This window comes from Chelon labrosus (assembly GCF_963514085.1).
Source record: "Chelon labrosus genome assembly, chromosome: 1".
Lineage (NCBI taxonomy): Eukaryota > Metazoa > Chordata > Actinopteri > Mugiliformes > Mugilidae > Chelon > Chelon labrosus.
In genome coordinates this window covers 21,184,796-21,208,114 of record NC_140337.1, presented here as the reverse complement: position 1 = coordinate 21,208,114, position 23,319 = coordinate 21,184,796, and the positions used below count along the sequence as shown (strand labels likewise).

The 23,319-nt window shown below is 42.0% G+C and overlaps 1 protein-coding gene across 2 annotated transcripts in view; it reads right to left on the bottom strand.

Moving 5' to 3' along the window:
• The window catches only part of nrxn2b (neurexin 2b), a gene marked incomplete at its 3' end in the record, with an annotated part of 633,819 nt that overhangs the window by 513,796 nt on the left and 96,704 nt on the right, over positions 1–23,319 (bottom strand). For both annotated transcript variants that reach the window (XM_084551818.1, XM_084551817.1), the window contains exon 2: positions 6,416–6,445. In XM_084551818.1, coding sequence (XP_084407944.1) covers positions 6,416–6,445 — 30 coding nt within the window. The remainder of the gene's footprint in view (positions 1–6,415; positions 6,446–23,319) is intronic.

Sequence of the window (23,319 nt, the reverse complement as noted above, 5' to 3'; positions counted from 1 at the left end):
AAAAGAAGTTGGAGTGATCATCTGTAAACTTAATGAGACTGCTGTTTATTTTTCTGCTATTTAATGATTATACTCTTAAGCTTGTTACTCCGAGAGAAGTGAGAAATTTGTTCTCGCTCTTAGGGCTGTGAGAACAAGAAAAAAGTTTGTTCTTGCCAGGTCATTTATACCGCACGAGAAGTCCTCATAGGGCCCTCCCACTGCAGAATACATCACACACGCTAAGCATTGTGGGAGATGCCGGAGACCAACAACGAGAGGCACTTTTCTTATTATTTTCGGGTTTGTCGGCCAGTCGTTTTGAGGACCGCATCCGTCGGATCATGCTGTTCATTCGGCATGCACCCACATATAGTATGCCGATCTCTACCCAGGGTTAGGGTTAGGGTTAGGGCTCTAGCATTTCCGCTTTAGCCACGCCCACTTCCAATTTTTGACCATAGACCACATAAGAAAAACGTTCTGCTTGGTTGATGTGTCAAGCTGCAAGAACTCCCAAACCAGGGCTGCAAGAACAAACTTCTCGCTTCTTGTAACAGCCTTTAGTAAGATGTACAATGTTTTGTGAAATAAATACTGTATTGTTGTGTTTCACTGCACTTCAGTGTTTTACATAGCCTAGTCTAAAGCGGCTCCTGAAACTGCCCTCAGTGAGCTGAGACAGAGATGGCTATCTTGGCCCGAACCTGGTCTATTACATTTGAGGTTAGATACAGATCACGCTGGATATTCCCTTCATTTCGTGTCCAATATCTCCAAGGAGATCTACATTAAACTTGCCAAGAGACAATCTCCCAGGGCCTGGTTAATTTGATTCCCAGTATGCGTCATGCTGGCCTCTCCAAAAGAGCAGGACGTGGTGGTGGTGGTGGTAGTAGGAAAAATCATGTGAAGTTCCAAAGCTAAAAGGCTGGAAAGATTCCCAATTTAGAGCCATTAACTTGCACAGATTTTTCTATTAATAAAGGTTTATTTAAAGCTCTTTAATTAGTTTGTCAAAGCTAAAGGGTTGCTGTTTGGAGCCATACGTAAACACCTTGGAGACTGCTGGGCGAGGGAAATGGGCTACATCTATATTTAAATACAGGACAGTGTGAACTGCACATTAAAGTTGATTACTATAAAATGAGTTTCATGACATGAACACAACTACATATTAGATTAGTTTGTGTGATGCCACAGTCGTCTGCACAGAGTTAAGTGCGTGATTCTGTAGTTTTAGCTAAAAGGAGAGCTTTGTGCACATTTGTTTTTTGAAAGCTAAAACAGATACTTAAAAAATTCATGTGTGCATATCCTCTGAGTACTGACCTGTCTAGTCTCTGACAGCGAGATCTACTCTTTTAGAACAACTTACCTTTTCTTAAAACTACAATGCACGGCTCAGACTGGACCACTGCTGTTTATGTCTGGGCTCATGAATTTAATTGTTAAAATTCTGAATCAACAGATCAAGATGAATGTAAATGTCTGCCTTTTTCCGACATTTGTGAATGTTGTCCAAAACATACCGATTGCCTTTTTGCTGCAACAATCAAGAACAATCTCCCTTGCAAATAAGTGTGTAATGCATTTAGTTTTATATATTTATTTCAACTTTTTAAATGTTAAATATTTAAATTTCAGACTGAATTAATTTTACAATGTCATCTAATTTTTTTTTTGCATTTTTTTGAGGCAAAAATTTGCCAGATTTTATGTAAGCATCTGTTTTTTTCTGTCTTTATAATTATTTTATATAAACATTTCACCCATTTAATTTACTCTGACTACTGAAAAGTATTGTTAGTAGAGTTTACACGGATCAAAGTTCTTCTTAAACGACTTTAAAAAAAACTATTTATTTGTAAAATAAGTATGCAGGCCAGTGTTTGTGGTGGGCAGCAGCAGTCTTAGAGGGAGGCAGATAGAGATCAGCAGCGACTGAAGCCTGGGGTTTGTCCTTCCTACAGCTGTGAAGGACAGCCTTGGGTTTGAGAGGAGACTGACATTGATTTTCTTGGCCTGGTTATGTGATGGCTGAGGCGCCTGCCTCTGATCACTCAACCTGACCGGAAACCTTTCTTTTTGTTAAAAACGTACATATCCTCACACGCATGGACGTGTCGTGTGCATGTGCACACATGTAGTTAAGAGTTGATGCCTTGAAAGCTGAAGTGTACCTAAATACTCCAGTAAAAAAAACATATTATAATAGGTTTATTGATTTTCTTTTCTCTTTTAAGATGTTTTTGGCCTGTCCCTTGGGAACAAACACTGTATTAATTCTGGCTACAGGGTAAATCAATATCAGTGGCTAGCCAGGCACTGCTTGATGAAACAAGTATAATCAGCTACTTTACTTTGAACTCTGATAATATGGCATCAATCCTCCTGGTTATTTACCTTGTGACATTCTTTATATAACTTTTATTTAACTTAGGTCTCATGAGGAAATAATACAATAAAATAAAAACACATTGCTATAGTAGTCCTGTTATTTAATCTCCAAAGGAGCTGTGTGTTGGAGCTCCGACGGAGGCCTGTGCTTAGTTTGGTGGCTATTTTCTTGAGGAAATTAAGGACAGAGAACTGGGTGACATGGACTTTAAAGGAGCTCAGCTGTGCGTTCGATAGATTCCATTTATCTTTTACAACTTTTACCACAACAATTCCCTTGCTTAAAAAAAAAAGTTACAGTTTCAGTCACCATACGAGTTTAGATGCTGCTACTTTTTGGGGACCGAGTGTACAGGGATTGTAGAGCTGTGCCCTTGACATAGTCTGGATGTTGAGATCAGGGCACGTCTCCGGGGAGATGATGGAGATGGCTGGATGCTCTAATGTCAGATTTCCTATTCCTCTGCTATGCTCTATTATCTCCGTGTGTGCTCTGCTCGCTACGAGCGTGCGGCTGGAGTAAACAGTCAGCCCGGTTTGGGATGGACTGCGGACCAGGATAGAGTTAAATGGCAGTTGGCTGCATGAATTGTCGAAGCAGGGCAGAGCTGGGGCTGCATAGAGATGAAGGGATTATGGTTATGATTTATCTGCTTGTGGCAGTGAATGTCTGTGGGGGCACGTGTCCCGTCTTTGTGTTAAGCCATACAGGAATAATGAACTGGTCAACATCTAGCTCCAGAAGAGTGGATACAACTGAGAGGGAATCGTTTTACATAAGTTTTCTCCTGGGGTGAGCTTTGGAGAAGAACTTGGGATTTAAAATGCATCGGATTGGCAAAAATTCAAGAGATAAAAAGAAAATGTATTAAGATAAAAGTGAATTTTTGACTTCAACTAGAGTTAAAAACTTGGAATAAGTAGACCCTGTGTGTAAAAATAGTAGAGCATAGAAAAGAGGAGGCATCCGGCATGGCTGACAAACTCATGCAGATACACTGGTTGGAATCAAGCAGCGGCAGACGGCATCTGGAGAATGGACGTACAAGTTTTTGTCATATTGTTATCCATATCTGTTTAAAGAGTGTCTCTCGGACCATAATGTGAAGACTCTGGCTCCAAACTCGCAAAATAGCGCCGCCCGTATCCCCGCAAAACTAGCGTCAGTTTTGCCAATGCGAGGAACAGAGGCGATTGCTCTAAGACTACAGGGGAAGCTCAGCCTCCCCTAAAATATCACTGGCAATTTCGTCAAATACTACGAATTTACGTTACTACTCAAACTAAAATGTGCTAGAACATGATCGACTTCATGGCTACTTCTTATAATAACACAATCGTTAATAAGTTTTAGCCGTTCGTCTATCGTGATTTTTTTTCTCATATCACGGTCCGTTTAAAAACCCATTGAGGCTCGGCTTCAATGACTTTCAATGGGGCTTCAGAATGGGCCGATCTCAGGGCAAAAAAGCTCGACATTTATTGGACAAACGCTCCAAAATCGTCACTTCCAGGGAAGCCGGGCGTCTCTGGGAGTGAATGGGCAGTGGGATGTACCAGGACGCCGAGCTTCTGTATGATGATTGGATGAACTGTTAACGTGGCTGGAACTCGTCGTGATTGACAGCGCTTTAAGCCTATACCAGAATACTTCTGCATCGAAGGATTTTAGGTCAGTCCCATGCGGATGGCGAGTGAAGTTACAGTAATACCATAGGGTTAATACTAAGCTACTGCTAATTATTTGTTGCGATATATCGCACTATTTCCATCTGTCAAAATAAAATCGTGAATATATAGCGTTATTGAGTTTGCTACTTGTTTTCATTTTAGTTTTAAAAAGTTCGTTTATTTGCAATTGTAGGGGGTAAACTAGCCAGCCAGCTAGCTGCACCCACTGTAGTTTAAAAGTTGATAGCTTAAAAGTTGAATGAAGTTTCTACGTTAAACGATTCAAGCTGAATTAATTAAATTAATTTTGGTTAGAAGAATGATAATAATAATACGAAGAACACTTCTGATAACAGTAGAGTGCATTTTCATGCACTGTAATTAACTAATAATAACTATAAACATAGGCCTATACAATATAAGGAGAATTAATTAGTAACCCTGTTAAATTTAATGATGTAATATTTGGCCAATTTTACAAAACTGGGCTTCCCCTATTTGAAAGACCAGCAGCCGCCACTGGCGAGGAAGTGGGGATGTGTAGTCCATATTTATATACAGTCTATGGCGCCATAAAACAAATCTCAATGTGTGTCTCAAATAACCACTTGTGATTAGATCTTAGTTTCAGTAGGACACTGGCAAGCAGTGATTTCTTGTTTTGTACAATGATTCAGAACCATGAACAAGAAAACTCTCTGGTCGTAAAAGAATAATAAAGGACCCGGTCATTATTGAGGAAATACAGTAACTTACCTCCACATGGCTACTTTTACTACTGCTTTTTAATATTTCATTTGTGATTTTGTTTTCAATGTATTTATTACGTTGCTCTCTGCTGCAACACTTTAGCCCTGGCAATAAACAATGTGGTCAGACGCCATCTCCAAATGTGGTCTGAACAATCAGATATGATTTCTTTGTTGCATCTGTACTCTAAGCTGGCCACTTGTGATTATATATTGATAAGAGGTCTGAACAAGGCATACGAGCCAGGACGAAGACTTGTCACTTTTGAACTATTCAGTGGAACATTTTTTTCGGTTTAGTGTCTTAACAAATGACGAGATAATAGGAAAACTATCTGAATATAATGTGAAAAAGTTAAACTAAGTAAGAAGAGACAAAGCTGTTTCCACTCTAGTAAAGGTCAGAACATGCACCGCACTTTCTTCCTCTCTTGTGAACTTTGCTTTAACACTCTTTTTTTTTTTTTTTTATGTGCAGTCCTCTCTGGGAGGCCAGAGGCAGAGAAAGGTCAGAGAACGAGGAGAACCAAACTGTGAGGGGGAAAGAAAATAGTCCTGCAAAAGCGTGCAGCTTAAAAAATGCATTTTTTTTTTTTGGCTGCAGCAGTACACAAGATGACATCAAATGTTCACGTGAAATCTGAAGCTTGCGATTTAAACCGCTTTGAAAAAATATTTCAAAATGCACAAAAGGTCATGAGATAAGGAGAAGGAAATCAAAGAGACAGGAAGAAGTGTGGTGTGGCAGAGATTAAACAGCTGTCGTGGGGCGTGTGCTGTAAATGTACACAGAATAGCATCGATAACATCAGGTGTTCATAACAACGTCAAAACAATTTCAGAAAACATTTGCTCTTAGAACAGGAGAACACATATATATATATATATATAAAAAATTCAAGGTTTCATCAGAACTTGAACTGTTGCCCTTTGAAAAACTCTGAATGCCAAACAATAGGAATGTGAGCAGAGTGGTGATGACAAACTCTGCACATTCGACAACACTTTCACCTTGAAGTGTTAGTGAATGGAAGTCTGGACACAGTTTGCTCTTGGAGCTTTGACCATAAAACACATTTCCAACAGAATCAGCAGTTTTTTTTTTTTTGTTTGTTTGTTCTTCAAACCCAAAGCAGAAGGGAGAGCAGAAAAGTGTTACCTTCAGCCCCTGGGGTCAGGTCGTCGGGGTCAAAGGTGGTCAGAGGTGAAGGTCCAGGACGTGAGCCATAGGACAGGACAAAGGGTGGGACACACATTGGTGGAGGTCACAGAAAAGCACAAAGATATGGCGGCGGGGGAGAGGGAGGAGAAGCAGGAGGTACAACCCAAAAATAAATAAATAAATAAATAAAATGGAGAGATGTGGAAGAAGGTGACGAAGAAGGGGACACCAACCGGGTCGGATGTTGCAAAGGATTAAAAGGCAAGGGAGGATTCTGGTGGGGGAAATGGAGGGATATGGCACAGAGGGGAGGTAAAAAGCAGAGGAGGAAATCGTGGGGGAAAAGCGGTACTTTCGAGGGGTTGGAGGAGGAGGAGGAGGAGGAGGGGGGGAAGAGGCTGATTCAATTCCTCTAAAAAAACAGAACCAAAATAAAAAAGGAATGAACCCATACCTTGGTCGTTTAACGTCAGGTGCGCCAGACCTTGAAAGGGAAAAAACAGAAAAAAAGAACAGAAAGAGGAAGAAAAGAAGGTCATAAAAGGCACGGGAAGAAAAAAAGCATTGTCACAACGTTGGACTGCAGTTTGTGACAGACATCCTGGGGCAGACTCGGATGTCAGAGTTCAAATCAAAGGTAAAAAAAAAAAGAGAAAGAAAGAGAGAGAGAGAAAGAGAGAGAGAGCGAAATAGTAACAGAAAACAAGCAAACACTTCTTGAGTGAGGTGTGGGGGGAGGGGGGTTTAGAAAAAAAAGCATTTTCATTTGGCGCAACCCCCGAAGGCTATTGCTCTCACAAATGCTTTTTTTTCCTCTGGAATACTTATGGAACACACAGAGAACTGTTTGGCACAAAAAAGGCTTGAACTGGTTCCTACTCTCCTACTGTACTTGAATCATGAAAAGAAAAAAAAAAAAAAAAGTCTGAGCTCTGCAAGGTCTCACACAGATAAGGTCAGAGATAACGCTACAGGATAAAACATTACCTGTGGGAGTACAGCAACACAACAGCCACTTAAAACAGTTGGCTAACTGTAGTATAGTACTGCATGTGGTGCATACCGTGCATAGATATGCCCACACTAAGATCATTAAACAGCTGTTAGGAACAATCCATAAATATCCCAATAAATATTCAAAAAATAGTCAAAACTGATCAAACACAACTGCCGTCCATTCAGTCAATGAACAATTGCCTGCAAAGAAAATGGAACCAAAGGCTGAGAAACACCAACCTATTAAAGATCATTCCTTAAGGTGAAGTAAAGATATTAAAAGATGACCTTACTGTCTCAGAATGACCACTAGAAGTAACAAAAAGTAATTTCTAATGACTTAGCTGAACTCAAAACAGCTTCTCTTTAGCATCTGTTAGGAACAAATCCATAAATATCTCAATAAATATTCAAAAAATAGTCAAAACTGATCAAACACAACTGCCGTCCATTCAGTCAATGATCAATTGCCCCCAAAGAAAATGAAACCGCAGGCTGAGAAACACCAACCTATTAAAGATCATTCCTTAAGGTGAAGTAAAGATATTAAAAGATGACACTAGAAGACAACAACTTAGCTGAACTCAAACCAGCTTCTTAGCATCTTAAAAGCCAACCATATAAGAGAGAAATAAATATAATGCAGAATTCATTCTCAAACACACCGAGCGGCTAAAACAGATTTGACCCCAGGTAGGCAGCGGCGGAGTATAAACAACATTATGTCTGTTGAACTAGAAGACTCAAAAGGTCAAATCTTTACAGGTCGACCTGTCTTTTGTCGATCGATACCGTTTCAAATGGTACACACTTGGCACCACCTGCAAATGGCTCTTAAGTAATCCCTTAAGAATCAAGGAAGAGCAGGAAGTGCTTTAGCCTTGGAGTACTGTAGCTTTACTCCTTGTTCGAATGTCATCATTCACCGGCGTGAACAAGAGTCAAACAAGCAGGAAAGTAAAGCTACTTGTCACATGGCTGCAGCTGATGAATTAGTTATTGAAGATGTTTTTATTTTCTTGATACAGATTTAAAGTTTGGTAAAATATGGTTAAACAGTATATTCATTAATACACAGGATTGAATGTTACAATCCCTTGTGCCAAGATCCCAGGCAAAACACATTTAGAGGCCATGTCCAACTGAGAAACCCTAACAAACCTACAGTCATGCGATATGAGGATTAAACCTACAATCTAAATGAACTAAGTAAATGCTGCTGGCTTGTATGGCCCGCTCAGCAGCAGACGCTAACTCAAACCTTGTGAAATATAAGCTAACCAAATGCTGCTGGCTAGCTTAACCTACAATCTAAATGAACTAAGTAAATGCTGCTGGCTTGTATGGCCCGCTCAGCAGCAGACACTAACTCAAACCTTGTGAAATATAAGCTAACCAAATGCTGCTGGCTAGCTTAACCTACAATCTAAATGAACTAAGTTAATGCTTGTAGGCCCACAGAGCAGCAGAGGATAATTCGAGCCTTGTGAACTATGAGCTAACCTAACGCTGTTGGCTTGTATGTCCCGCTCAGCAGCTAACCATAGCTACCAAACAACATGAAGGCATCAGGAACCTGGCCTAAACAACACTATACACTATATTATGACCTGTCTGCAAACACTGATTTCAACACGTCTTTTAATTTAGTAGATATGCAGCACACTATAAATGGCAGTGGTGGGCCGTGCATTTTCCACCTAGGCCTTCAACGCCCTCCAACCTTATTCAATGCACCTCTTAATACGATTGTTATGACGCCACTGCTATAAAAACCATCAACATCATACGGATACGCAATAAAACATGACATAGCATCGTAGACGGGTATCTCATATAGCGAGATGAATGCCTTGAATTGTTAAGAACAATTCAAAAGTCTCTAACTCACTGCACACCTGGCGCCACATACATCAACTACAGCAGTAGCATCAATGTCGATCCAATAAAATAGCAAAAACATACATAAAAGATGTGAATATAATTTAGTTTACTCACCAGGTCTAAATTTAGAGTTCTTCTCGGAGCCTGTCAGTCAAGGGCAGCGCTCATAGTTGCTGACCTGAAAGTGGCGGACACAGCCTTTCCCCGGCTGGGTCAGGCTAGCTAGCTAGCTCCAGGGTTGGGTGCCCTTTCCTCACAAAATCCAGCTTTTTCTTCAAAGTCGGCCATGGAAATGTCTTTCTAAGAAGATCTGCAACCAAATCGATCATCTCTCCTCGTTCCGCCATCGTTTGTTCAACAAATAGCTATCAAAGCGCTAACGGGGACGATTTGCTTGTGCAGATTGCAACAGATGAACATGAACCGCTAGCTTGGCTTAAATGGCGCAGCTCTCTCTCTCAGCCGCCTGCAGTTTTAATTGTGAAGGCCCAGGAAGATTTATTTGACTCTGGCAACACATGATGGCTGAAATATGATTGGATAAAAGCTTTAATGCAAAGTTACACTGCCAGAAGCACCGCAGTAATAGGTTATTGGGAATAACTTGGGGAAAATATTGAACAAAGCGGCCCACCACTGATAAATGGTAATTAGTCAGTCAAGTTATGATGACTACATACAGGTTTTCACTTGCCCTGTTACATAAAGGATGCGCTAAAACACTAACAACAAGCTTTAAAGCAGCACTAATCTACAACAAAACTTCAGCTCTTATGACGGCAGCCACATGTAGACCACCGACTGGTTAACGGAGGTGCTCGACAGCTAAGGTTACCTCAACATTCAGCGCCTTTTTTCCCGCAGACAGCAAGAAAATGAAAGTCTCTAAAAACAAATTAGCACACAACTGGCGTCTAGCTGTTAGTCCACAGTATGAATGCACAAGTACATCTTTGCTGCCGCCAGTAGGCAGGCAAATCAGAATGCAAAGGCGACAAAAGCTAAAATGACTCTTAACTACAAGCTGTTCCTATTGTCCTCCTCCTTAATAACATCTGTGATTCAGGGACAGAGGAAATATACAGGCAGAGTGTTTTATTTATCTGGCTGCAGTCCGTTTCCTGCCGGCCCTTTGCAGGGAGTCCAATCATTCTCACTCTGCCTCCTTCTGTTTTTGTTCCCTTGCTCATAATCCATTAAGGAGATAAGGCGAAGGCTCCTGCAATGAAACAGAATGGCGCTGTCGCTGCATACCAAATCATTCAAATGCACCCCCCACCACGGCCTCATCCAGCTCGGGCGGGCAGGCGAGCAAAAAGGCAGCGGTGCAGTTTTATGGAGAAGGGCGACAAGAAAAGGCAAAGAAAAGAAAAGTAGCGGCAGCAGGTTGTCAGACGACGACGACTCCACAGCCGGTGTTAACCAGAGATTCGCAGACAGGTGTGCGGGTGACAAACAAAAGCCAAGGATCAATCAAACCGACTCATTCATTCCAAGATACGGTATCAGAAGGTACATTTGTAAAGGTGTGATTCTGTCTGTGCAAACTGCAAACCGTTTATTTTCACACAACATTTCTCCCAAAAACAGAGCGCCTCATCCACACGAGCAGACACAGCCAGTCACACACGTTATGTCGCGTTGGCACAAAACACTGGACGGCAGACTCTCAACATGCCAGACCCTGATCGGGGTGTGACAGCTTTCGCTAGCAAGTGGTTTGAGAGAGAGAGAGACGAGGCGGCATGACGGAAAATTTAGATTACTGATCACTGTGAGACACCCGAGCACGACGGGCGTAAGGAAATGCTCTGCGTCTCTTTACTCGCATCCTGCGTCAATACTGGAGCGCAAATCAGATTACCAGAGCCACGAGCGGCATCGCTTGACACGTGTCGAAACCCGAGTCCAAACTATGAATTTCCCCCCATCTCCTTGACATCTGAGCGTTTGATTGCATCCCTTAATTCCGTGGCGAGTACAGATGGGAGTTGCCTAACGGAACCGGAACGTTTTTGGGGGGAGAGCAGGCCGTGATTGGCTGGTGGTGATTGAGTGGCAGATGGAGCAAGGTCATAATTCTGTCATTAGGAGGACACGTGCTCGCGTCTTATCCGGCCTGCCCTCTGTTTTTTTTCCGCTGTTCTCCACCTTTTCTTTCTCCACATGCAGCCTTCCATTAGCCAGCTGCAGCCGCCTCCTGCTCCCTTCTTCCATCGTCTGCCACGTTCGTATGCTCCTCTCTCAGGTCCGATGAACACGGCCCACTATTGTTTCGCAAAGTACTTACTTCATTCAAATGACTGCCGGCTGCTAAAAAACAACGGTGTCCTACCGGGGACTACTACGTGATAAAGACGCACGAAGCTAAATGCATTTATCAAACATCTACAAATAATTACTGTGGATTTTTGCAAGAACATGAAGGATAATTGAAGAGCGCGCAGGAAAAAAATGATTGAATAGTGAGCTAGCGTCAACAATCACTCTGAAATTCTCCCACCCCAATAAAGGATGAATCAAGACTAATTACGGGACCTTAAGTTGTTGTGACATCTTATTTGGACGCACGCATCCTAGCACGATGACGGTGGAATGAATAAAGACATGTTTGGATTTGTTGTGGGACGTATTTGACATGTGGGGAGAATTAAGCGGGGACGGCGCGCTTCCTGGACGACTTTCCAGACGTTAATCCGCAGCAAACGCTCCTCGGATATTTACAGATTACGGACGTCATCGCTCTACACGCATATGCGCGCGCACGAACAGATGCGTTGGGTCTCGCACACTCGGGAAGAAAAACGAGGGGTCGGCGCCGTTATCTCTTTCTACCCCTTTCCGCACTTCCCCCTCACTTTCTGCATCCCTCGTTCATCAGACGGACACGCAGACGAAGTCAGAAGGAGGAATGTGTTTGCCTTTCAGGCCCCCTGTGGTGTTGGGATGGCATGTTAAATAGCATTGTCCTCCAAGGACTCTTATCAGCATATGGCCACTGCAGTTTAAGCGCCTCCTGAAAGCACATACCATACTGACACAAAAGCCTCCTCTTTACCAAAATGGCGACCCCCGCAACAGCAGTTAAAACATATTTTAAGGACACCGTCTTTGATGACTTGAGTTTGCGCGAGCATTAATGAAAAAGAACCGTCGGAGTATATAAACGTCAAGAAATGTAAAAGAAGAACAATAAATCCTTTTACGGCCGGCTTATTGCTTGGTGCACCCTTGGCGCAAGGTATAAAACGGCGCGCTATCCAAAACATTTGACGCGTCCACAAATCAATGGCTTTTACTAGGCCCGGGCCAAGATAAAGTTTCACAGTGTGATCATTGCTGTATATCGCTCAATGGGAAGAAGAAAAAAAAAAAAAAAGTAAGTACGGGCACGGGTCTTGAGTGCTCCGAAACAAACCAGGGCAATTTGTAAAAACACCTGCTTAAAGATGTCGGAAAGTGGTTCTGATTGAGCGTGAGCAATATTCATCAGAGCAGGCTGTTCTATAATGCAGCGTCTTTGAGCAGCTTAATATTGAAACTGTGGCAGAATTTAAAGCACTTTAATAATTCATCGTGGATATATATTGTGTAATAGAGAGAAGAATAAAGAGAGTTGGAGGTAAGGGGCTAAGAACACCTCCGCAGTCTTGCTTTCATGTATTTCAGTGGTTTGAATTATTAACACGGAGCTCGCCTGTTTCAAAGAAAAGAGAGTTGTAGTTCTATAAATTAATATCAGGTGCAAATACCGCTCGCCCGGGCCCACGGAAACCTACAGACATTGTACAGTAATCGACCGCAGCTCAGGGGGAAGCCTTGTCCATCACCTGGTGTCCACACCTCGCGAGGCAGCTGGTGAATCATGAGACCATACGTACATCTCGCCAGACAAGCTTTGCACTAGTGGCAGACCGATGTGCATCCCATGAGAAAACACTGGCTGCTGGAGGATGTGTTTTAGATGCAATGACAATCTGTTCACACAATGATGGCTCCCAAAAGGGTTAGCTTGGATACTAAAATAGCATTAGTTGTATCAGAACTGGACAGTAGTAGCTCATCGAAATAAAAGCAGAAGAACGGCATTGGAGGTTTTTCTTGTCGGGAAGGCACTAGAGGTTGAACGACTTCGCAACTATATTCTTGACCTGAATACATATTGTAGCGTTTCACACAAAGTAAGCTATGGAGGCTTTTCTGCAAGTTCATTGAAGCTTGAGCACAGGTTACTGTCGGCCGTAGACCACGTCAACACCATAAACACCATTAGTCTGACACTTGTAATATGCGGCTTTCACTCGGCAAGAAAAAAAAAAAAACATGCTCTACAACCACAGCAACAATGTCAACTAATTGAACACAACAGAACAGAACATAAACACCAGTACTGTGAGCTGCAGATATATTTAGCCTATATATAAATCGGCACTGTCGATAGCTTTTAATAGTACTCCACAGCGTGTTGAAAGATTGAATAACGTATCCGCGTCAAAAAAGCATCTATGTTGTTATTGTCATGTGATTGGCGACTAGCAACGCTAACCCTAACCCTGTAATTTGCTACTGCTATAGTTCATTCACAACCTCAGAATCGTAAAAATATTCAGCCATGTTGCAAAAAACTAGATGACATCATCCAGGTCAGAGGTTAGTAGGTCAATCTACAGACCCCGGATGATGATAACAGGTAACTCCGGACTCAACGGGGAATAGCACTAGTGTATCATAACAAAATATTGGTGAAATGAACGAGTTTTGCGTCAGATAACACGTTATTTAGAGGCTGTGTTTCGGTGCCCCATTCACTCCCATTATATGGATATACGCAGATCTAAATATCTCCCGAAGGACTACAAATTACACCAAAGTTATATGGGTGAGTAAACGACCGTATTTTATGCCAGAAATAAGGTCCAGGTTGTAAAAAACAGTAGTTTCCTCTTTAAAGCGTCATGGCGGAGCAGTGAAGTCGACTAAAAGATATTCTCTGCTTTGAACGCTGAACCACAGCTATATGATTACACCAAAACTCAGATCTGATTCCTTCTCAGCTCACCAGTGTCCAAAGTAAAGCAAAACTATAAAGGTAAATCTGATGTATTTCATCGGCTGTACTAGCTTTACCTGCATTATTACAGTCACCGTGAAGATAAGATATAAGTAGTAGTTAAACTTTCGAGGATTTAATAAACTTTATCATAAGACAATGTACCAATAAATCTGAATGCAAGCATAATTCTTGGTTTGGTGTCCAGATGTCTGGAAGCACGCCGGTCGGTGGGTTATCAGTGTATCTGAATAAAATGTGCTCTTTTAAAAATCTGTGCAGAGTTCTCGTCTGTATGTGGAAATACCACAGGGGAACCGTTGAGCCCGGGCGAGGCACTTAAGCTAAGCGAGCGGGGCATTAAATCTTTATGGTCACCTTCCACTTTACACAGCAGCATCCGCCATCATCTGTCAGGAACAATGCACCGAGTTGTTGGGAAGCCTGTCAAACAATGTGATTTACTACTTGATTTTACAATAACATGTAGCCGCACAACATAATTAAGGTAACAGACGTTGTTGAAACCAACACTACACATGATCTAAAGAAATACTATATTGCTTTAGGTTGGCTAATTACTATAAGCACTGTGTAAATAAAGCGTAAAATTAAAGATATAAAGCATGAGCGTGCCTTAAAGCCTCTCAATTCAGCATGTGTACTCGTATTACAAACACTTTGAGCGTTGTTTATTAACTTAATATCTTTATTCTGTATGTGGGAAGATCATAAAGGATCACAAAGGAAAATATCTCATAACTAGATAACGTACTCTGCCGTATCACCTAATAAACACCACAGCGCTCAGTGAATCACTTTGACTCCCACTTTCTGTTCATTAAAACGCGGCTAATGCATCATGGAATATGTTTGCGAAAAATAAATCGGAGCGTCTTGGAGTCTGGCGAGGGGCAGAGATTGTGCAGTTGCTGTTCCATCTTAATTAAACTGTTCATAAATAAATTGGACCTCCATATGTCAAGCCGGAGGATTTGGACTCATTTTAATGTTTTAGCCATCGAAGCTAAGACACAGAAGGGAAGTTGATGATTTCTTCGCTTATGCTAATTTGCTCGAGACAGACTAAAGATGCTCGGAGGAGCTCCGCCGTTTAACCGGCTCTGAAATAAAACCACATTCACTTCAAAGGAGGAACGCTGGCAACCGTAGCATGGCAAATGTAGCACCCTCGTGTCCTGGAGTGGGCCTGCAGCATTTAAACTGGTACTACCTTCTGTCCATGCGTCCATTGTTTGGATTTTTACCATTTACCAAATGTTATGGGTTTCTGGCCTGGCAATGCAATGCTAGGTTCATCTCGTAAAATCCAATATGTTCTCTATCTGACCTCTATTTTCCTTTCATTTATGAGGTCAAAACTCATCAGTAGTCCCCACGGAGGTCTAGTGCACCCTCTCAGAGCATCCATCTGTCCTTCCTCTTCCTCTTCCTAATCTTCATCTGCCAGCGCTGCAGATGTACCCTACAACCGTTCCCCGGTCCATCCGCCCTCTTTCAACAGCCAATTTCATGGAATGAATGCCTCTGATTGCCACTTCTGGACTCTGCTCATTAGAGAAGCTTAAAGAGGCTAGTGGGCAAGAAAATGCACAACGTCCGTAACAGGATTTTTTTTTTCTTTTTTTCCCTTCCTCCTCAGAGGTTGGAAACTGTAATTGCAACGTCAGAAGTGATGGAGAAACCGGCAGCATTGATGGGAGGAAGGAAGCCAGTCCTCGAGTGGATGATTAGCACATGATGCAACCACACCCCCTTTCTTAAGTACAAAGCTATTGAAGTACCTCAACCACCCACACGCACAGACTGAGTCGTCCGTTTACGAATCTTACTCTTATAATATTTCTGATCATGTGGTTTCATGCTGACAGTCATTAAAAGAAATCCATAATATAATGATCTCCACACTATAAAACGTTACAGCCACATTAAGTTACGCTTTTCTTCTCTTTAACAAGTTTTTGATATTGAACTTTTGTTTTGTCTGTGTGGTCAATGTTCATTTAACTCATGTGTTGAGAAAAAGCGGCAGAAGGAGGAAGGGTGATATGATTTGAATACCGGGAAATCTAGAGGACATCATTTTCACATTTTTTAATTAGAACTATTACCACAAAATGATGATACCTTTGAAACAAGGCCCTACAAAAGAGGATTAAACCATGGTAATACGACGTCAGCAAAAATACTGGTGCCATAAGCGTAATGGACGGGTGGATTTTAGAAGCCGATACTTTTTGGAGTGGCTGTTTTTGGTGGATTAAATTTTAATATCCTCCTCTCTAAACGGCCTAAATAAAATAAATGTTTAAAACATTGCTGGCAAGATGTGAGTTGAATCTGTCTGAGGTTGACATAAACTTTAAAACTTGCCATTAGTCGTCAAGACGAGAAATTTAAGTAGAAGGAAAAACATTGGTGCTCTCGGCTTAAAATGGCAATTTATATGAATTTAGTGGAAATGTGAGTTTGAAATAGTGAGGAATTGTGAGTTCATTTAACAAGATATAGAGATTTTTGAGTCGAAACAGGTTTTCTGCAGGTTGAGTTTACTCTCATTTCTAAGGCAGCGGGTGCACTTTCGATTCTAAGTGCTACTGACTTGAAATGTTTTACAGTGTAAGATATTAGCGACAAAATAAATGATCATCCCCTAACAGTAACGTAAATGTTCAACTCCAAAGTTGAACATGTTTTTGGTATTAAAGGGGAATTACTGGTTTTTACAACCTGAACCTTATTTCAGGCCGGGTTTTTGTAAAGCGTCTTGAGACGATTTGTATTGTTATTGACGCTATATAAATAAAAATTGAATTGAATTGGCATAAAATACGATCGTTTACTCACCCATATAAGTTTGGTGTCATTTGGAGTCGTTCGGACGATATTTAGATCCGCGTTTATCCATATAGTGGGAGTGAATGGGGCACCGAAACGCAGCCTCTAAATAACACATTATCTGCCGCGAAACTCGTTCATTTCACCAATTATTATTATTTTTTTTTATGACACGCTAGTGCCATTCCCAGTTGAGTCCTGAGTTACCTGTTATCTACACGGTTGCGCACGGTGCTCAGAGATGACATCATCCAGATCAGAGGTTAGTAGGTCAATCTACAGACCCCGGGTGATGATAACAGGTAACTCCAGACTCAACGGAGAATAGCACTAGTGTATCATAACAAAATATTGGTGAAATGAACGAGTTTCGCGGCAGATAATGTGTTATTTAGAGGCTGCGTTTCGGTGCCCCATTCACTCCCACTATATGGATAAACACGGATCTAAATATTGTCAGGACAACTCCAAATGACACCAAAGTTATATGGGTGAGTAAACGATTGTATTTTATGCCAGAAATAAGGTCCAGGTTGTAAAAAACGGTAATTCCCCTTTAAGGCCACTTGAATTGCAAAAGTAATCCCACATTAGTGAAACAAAGTAAAAACAACAACAACAGCTCCTGGTCCTCTGAGCTGTGGAAGCTTAAGTCAGAGGCAAAGTGATCTACACGGACATTAGCGCGAAAAAGCACCTTGCCTTGAGCGCTTGTTGATGTTTAATGTTTCATTTTGACAATCGCCCCCCCCCCCCCCTTCTTTCAGCCTGCGTTTAGGAGCTCAATCCTGTTTCTCTCCACTAACAGCACCACACTGTGTACTGAAGATTTGTCTTTGTGGGGGAAAAAAAATAAAATTGTAATGACTTTCTCCAAAATCGTGGCTCCCCGTGAGCCTGCCTTTGACAGGGCGACTTCCTGTCTTGTATCAGGGGGTGGGTTCTCAGCAGGTAACTACAACAACATCCCATAATGGAAAATTAATGTCTTCCAACTGAGACAAGGCGCTAACTCCATTTAACTCGTTGGGTCGGGTAAACACCATTAGACCACGGAATCTGCAAAGCTCCTGGAAGTTCAGTCATTTGAGAGAGCTGAGTAATTGTGGCAAAAATTAATGGAAATTTGTGTAACAAACGTTTTCATAATTCATGAGTGTATTTCGAGAGGATGAAATCCTTTTTTTTTTGCGAACGATGATAAGCTGCTTGATTTGACTGAGATTTGAAAGCCTCAACTGGCGCATCCTCCTCGCTCACAACGGCATAATGGGGTGTTTCTTCGCCGCACAATGGTGAATAAAAAGGCTGTGAAGGAGTTGCTTCAACAGGCTCTCCAGCGAGTTCAACAGTGCAGAATTCAGCTCTTAATTGTCCTTAAAGCCAAAGAAGTGGATAGCAGATGATTTCAAAATAAGCCTATGCATGGGGGCTGTCATGAGGAGTGTTCTGTAAGTGAGAGATGTAAAATATCAGAAAGAAAATGTCTGTCAAGTGTGAAAAGACGTGACTTTTGTTTCAATTATTTAAAGAAAGCAGAGACCACTTACAGACAATCTGCGAGAAAGTGATGCTATGCCACAAAATGGAAGCACTCAATCCCAAATGAACAATGTAACTCAAGTTGCTTTTTTTGCGCCGAGACACAAAAGTACCTTGTTTAGTTTCGGCTGCTAAGCAAAAGGCCCCGCTGCTTGCTTTCATCTCGCCAAACTCTAATTAGGCAAACTGAACAAATAACAGCGAGAGAGAGGAGTCCTCTGCATGTTCAAACAAAGGGGCTCCCGAGTTCGAGCGAGCACGAGGAACTCGGGAGAGAGAGAGAGAAGAGAGAGAGAGGCGATCACAAGAAAATTAAACGGCACTGAACCTTGTAAACAAATATTTCAACAATGCTAAACGCAATGTAGGAGACGCCTGGTGCTGCTGTGGTGTGAAATAGCCCGGCTCTGTTCGGAACGGGGTTTCATGTACGACGGACATGTGACCTAAAATGTATCTGACATTATTTGTGAAGGGCAATTAATAAAAAACTGTAGAAAAGAAAAGGTTGCGCACACATGTAACAACTGGAGCAGGGTGAGGCTTCCTCTGCTTAGAAGGTTAAAGAGAATCCATATTCCCGATCGCCTCCCCACTCGCCTGGAAACACCTTAAGCCTGGCATCGCCTTCATTAATAACTTTCCCGTTACTGATGCAGAGTGTTCCACCTTGAAGTGTCAGCCATATTTCCCTGAAATATATCGAGCCACTTGTAGTCCACTCAAGAACGTCGGGGGTGAAAGAGAAAAGACGGACACAAATCAATTCCTAACCCCTTCGACGTAGCGTGTTCTTTTTTTTTTTTTTTTTTTTCCCAAGTTTGGTTCTCTTGAAAGTCATCCATCACTTTTTAGGCCTTCTGTGGACAAACGATGCTGCAGCCAGACCCTGGTTGGCATGGCAACAGGCTCCGGCACCTTTCTTTCCATGGCGACGGCCGCAACCGGCGTGTTCCTCGGCTTTCTTTCTTCCTCCGTCATGCACGTCTATTGATGCCGACCTCTCTCCTTTTACTGTTTGGCAACTTCCGTCACCCACTCTTCTTCTGTCTCTGCGACTTCGTGGAGCTGACTTCACCCCTCCTCCTCCTCCCAGAGAGAGAGAAGCATCCCATTGTGTGTTTTATTACGTTATTCACCCAAATACATAATGCTCAACTCAGAAAAGGTCAAGGGGGGATTCGCATTTGAAAAAGGTTACGTAACTGAATAAGACAATTCTGTAATTATATTAAGGGGACGCTGGAATATGCAGAGCTATTCACATAAAAAAAAAAAGAAAATACCTGTTCATTGCCAAGTGAGATAAACTCTGCAGGGATTGCAGGTATAAAGCCAACCTTTTCAGATATTTCTCACTGCGACACTTTTTGTACAGTCAGGAATTATGTATCTCATTAAGTCCACATTGCAAGGACTGTATTGTTTAACTGTAAGCATTTCACATGAAGTGTGAGTGGTGCATGCACTATCTGGTCTATTAATTTGCATTTTGTTACATTAACATCACCTAAAGCAAACAGAAATGCAAGCTGTATAAACTAAACAGAGGGGCTAGAGTGTAGAGTGTGTACTATACCATTGAAAAGACTAGATATATACAAGTTTTTTGTCTTAACTGTGGAACAATATTGAGTGTACATCCCACATCTATTATATAGCATTCTGGATGTATTCAACTTTAGATTCTTCTGATAGTCCCGAACGCACTAAGGCAATAAATTCCACTAATTAATTTTTGACAAGCTTCACTTGCTAATTGAAAACCGAAAGGTGCCCTTAAACTTTAAATCGGAAGTCTATCTGTTCTACAACACAGGTGTCAAACATACGGCCCGCGGGCCATAAGATGACCGCCAGAGGGTCCAATCTGGCCCGCAGCGTTTTCTATGAAAATGACTGCTATTCCTAATTTGTCCACTGGTTTAGTAAGAGACGTGGACAGAACACAACACTGAGACCAAGAACTAAACAGCAGACAGCAATGTGCCTAAATTGCACTTAGTTTTTGTTAAGAAATTTAATTTATTTATTTATTTACTTTTTTTTTTAAAGGATAGCTTTCATTCATTCTGTCATCTTCTGTAACGGCTTGTCCTGTGAAGAGTTGCTGGAGCCTATCCCAACTGTTATCGGGCGAGAGGTGGGGTACACCCTGGACAGGGTCTCCAGTCCATCACAGGGCTAACACAGAGAGACAGACAACCATTCACACTCACACCTACGACCAATTTAGAATCACCAATTAACCTAACGACCATGTCTTTGGACGGTGGGAGGAAGTTGGAGTACCCGGAGAGAACCCACGCAGACACAGGGAGAACATGCAAACTCCACACAGAAAGGCCCCAGTCGGCCCATGGATTCGAACCCGGAACCTTCTTGCTGTGAGGCATCAGTGCTAACCACCTCTCCACTGTGCCGCCCTTAAAGGATAGCTTATTAAATGTAAACATTCTCCTAATTTACTTGTTCTTCTAAAATAAATGGAAAAAAGTCTAGAGTTGTCGTTACTTATAGGTAATTGTTCCGGTATGTTACTGGTCCGGCCCACTTGAGATGAAATTGGGCTGTGTGTGTGGCTCCCTGCACTGTAAAAAATGGTAAAAATAAATAAAAACGAATACGTTTTAGGACTGCCGTGTGTAGATTCTTCAAATATAATAAAACAGAAACACAGAACCACATTATCATATCCATTTCTCTGGCACCTGGCTGTATAAAACAACAAGAGAAAGCCTGTTACACCGAGGAGAACTCTGGAAATCAACACAAGACTCAAGAGGTGCAAGATGTCCATACTAGCTCACCAACTACACATGATCCGTACGTGTTTGCAAAGGTGTACTTCTGCCAGCGCCCTCGGGAATCCGAGTAAATATTGTCGTCGCCATTGACGCCAAAAACCACCAGCAGCACCACCAGCGTCATTTTGGCTAGCACTCCTAAAGTGTAGGACTGCTTAATCAGACAGGGCTGTTATGCTAGGCTCCACTGATCCCATCTGTCACGACTTCATCCTCGGATCCACCATGCTGTTTCAAGCCCCACGACAGCTCTTTAAGAAAACCACTCAATCTGTTCTCTGGGCTATTTTTTGCATCCTTTACATTTTTTATTTTTTTTTTTCTCTCAGAATTGCAGGAGAAGGAAGCAGAGAAAAACATAGCTTGACACATTTTCTCTTCGCTCGAGGAGGTGAGCAGGCTGACCCCCCTTCGATCCGCGATCCCGCCCCCCTCTGCCCCACATCCACAAACCTCCACCTCCGCACAAAGACCTGGCGGTAGATCAGAGGGGCTTGGCGCTGACGGAGTCACCGGTTATTTGGCACCTATGGGTCCTCATCCCCTCCGTGCCAGCAGTTCCTACTAGTGTGTGAGCGGCTGAACACTAGTCCCTGCTGGATCAGCTCATCCCCAGGGAGCCCAAAGGAAACAGGATTAGTGGCTCAGAATGCACATAATAGAGAGACCCCTAAATGTGGTGCTTTTGTCCCTTATTGTGTGTTCAGGAAGGCGGTCATTACTTGGTCACCGGTTTAAAAGTTAGAGAGGGCAGATAAGACATTTAAGTAGGACGCTGGGTGGATTGTTCCACTCCAGTTGTTAGGGACTGTATTGATATTAGCCTGGATTAACAGCATATCTCCTCTTACAAAGGTCCGGCTTTCAATCTCCTAAAGCTTGTTAGCAAATGGAAACTTTGCAAATGACGATGGGAAATTAGCACAGCCACAACCGATTAGTCGACTTTACTGCTGCGCCATGACGCTTTAAGCTGGAAGTCGACTAGTCGCCGATCACATGACATTAGAAGTGTCGATGTTTATGGTGTTGACGTGGTCTACGGCCAATAAACCAGAGGTGGCAAGTAACGAAGTACAAATACTTTGTTACTGTACTTAAGTAGATTTTTCAGGTATCTGTACTTTCCTTGAGTATTTCTTTTTCTGACGACTTTTTACTTTTACTCCCTACATTTGTACACAAATATCTGTACTTTCTACTCCGTACGTTGGAAAAACAGGCTCGTTACTTTTTTAACCTCCACAGATGAAAAGACGTAAAAGACGTGACGTGATCGGACATGACTAGAGCATCGGACTAGAGAAGGAAAGTCGACGATGCGCGTCCTGTGTTCTTCTTCTACTGTTTTGAACAGGCAGCCTGTTGGTTAGTTTGAGCTCTGCTGCCACCTAGTGACTGGAGGCTTGTTTATCGTTCAAGCATCAATAAAGACACTAACACTGAAAGTCCACCTGACCCCACTATTTGAGAACTACTGGTCTAATCTGAAAAAAACTAGTTCAGGTATGGTGTGGTTTCTGTTGCTATCATTAGCTTTTTGAGGATTTTTTGGAAGCTAGTTTACAACGTTAGCAACAAACACATCCTTTTGATAGTATAGCTAACACTAGCTAGCAGTTTAAACAACCCAGTAACCCTCAGTTTATTATTAAAAATTATCCCGATGCTCATGCAGGACATCTGGTCAATTCATTCATTCATTCATTCATTCATTTTCTATACCCGGTTATTCCTGTTAAGGGTCACGGGGGTCTGCTGGAGACTATCCCAGCTGTCATCGGGCGAGAGGCAGGGGTACACCCTGGACATGTCGCCAGTCTATCGCAGGGCTAACACACAGAGACAGACAACCATTCACACTCACACGCACACCTACGGCCAATTTAGAATCTGGTCAGTTCAGTCTAGATTATTCTGCTAGAACTTTTTCATTTTGCCAAATTATCAACGGATGAATTGTTTCATTAATGGCAACATCATTTTTACTTTTTACTTAAGTACATTTCAGAGCCTGTACTTTCTTACTTTTACTTGAGTAAAGGAGTTGAATCAGTACTTTTACCAGAGTATTTTTTTCCATACTTTTACTTAAGTACAGAATGTGAATACTTTTGCCACCTCTGCAATAAACTTGCAGAAAATCCTCCTGAGACGCTATAATATGTATTCAGGTCAAGAATATAGATTTCATTGTTGCAAAGCTTTACTTTCTACTGT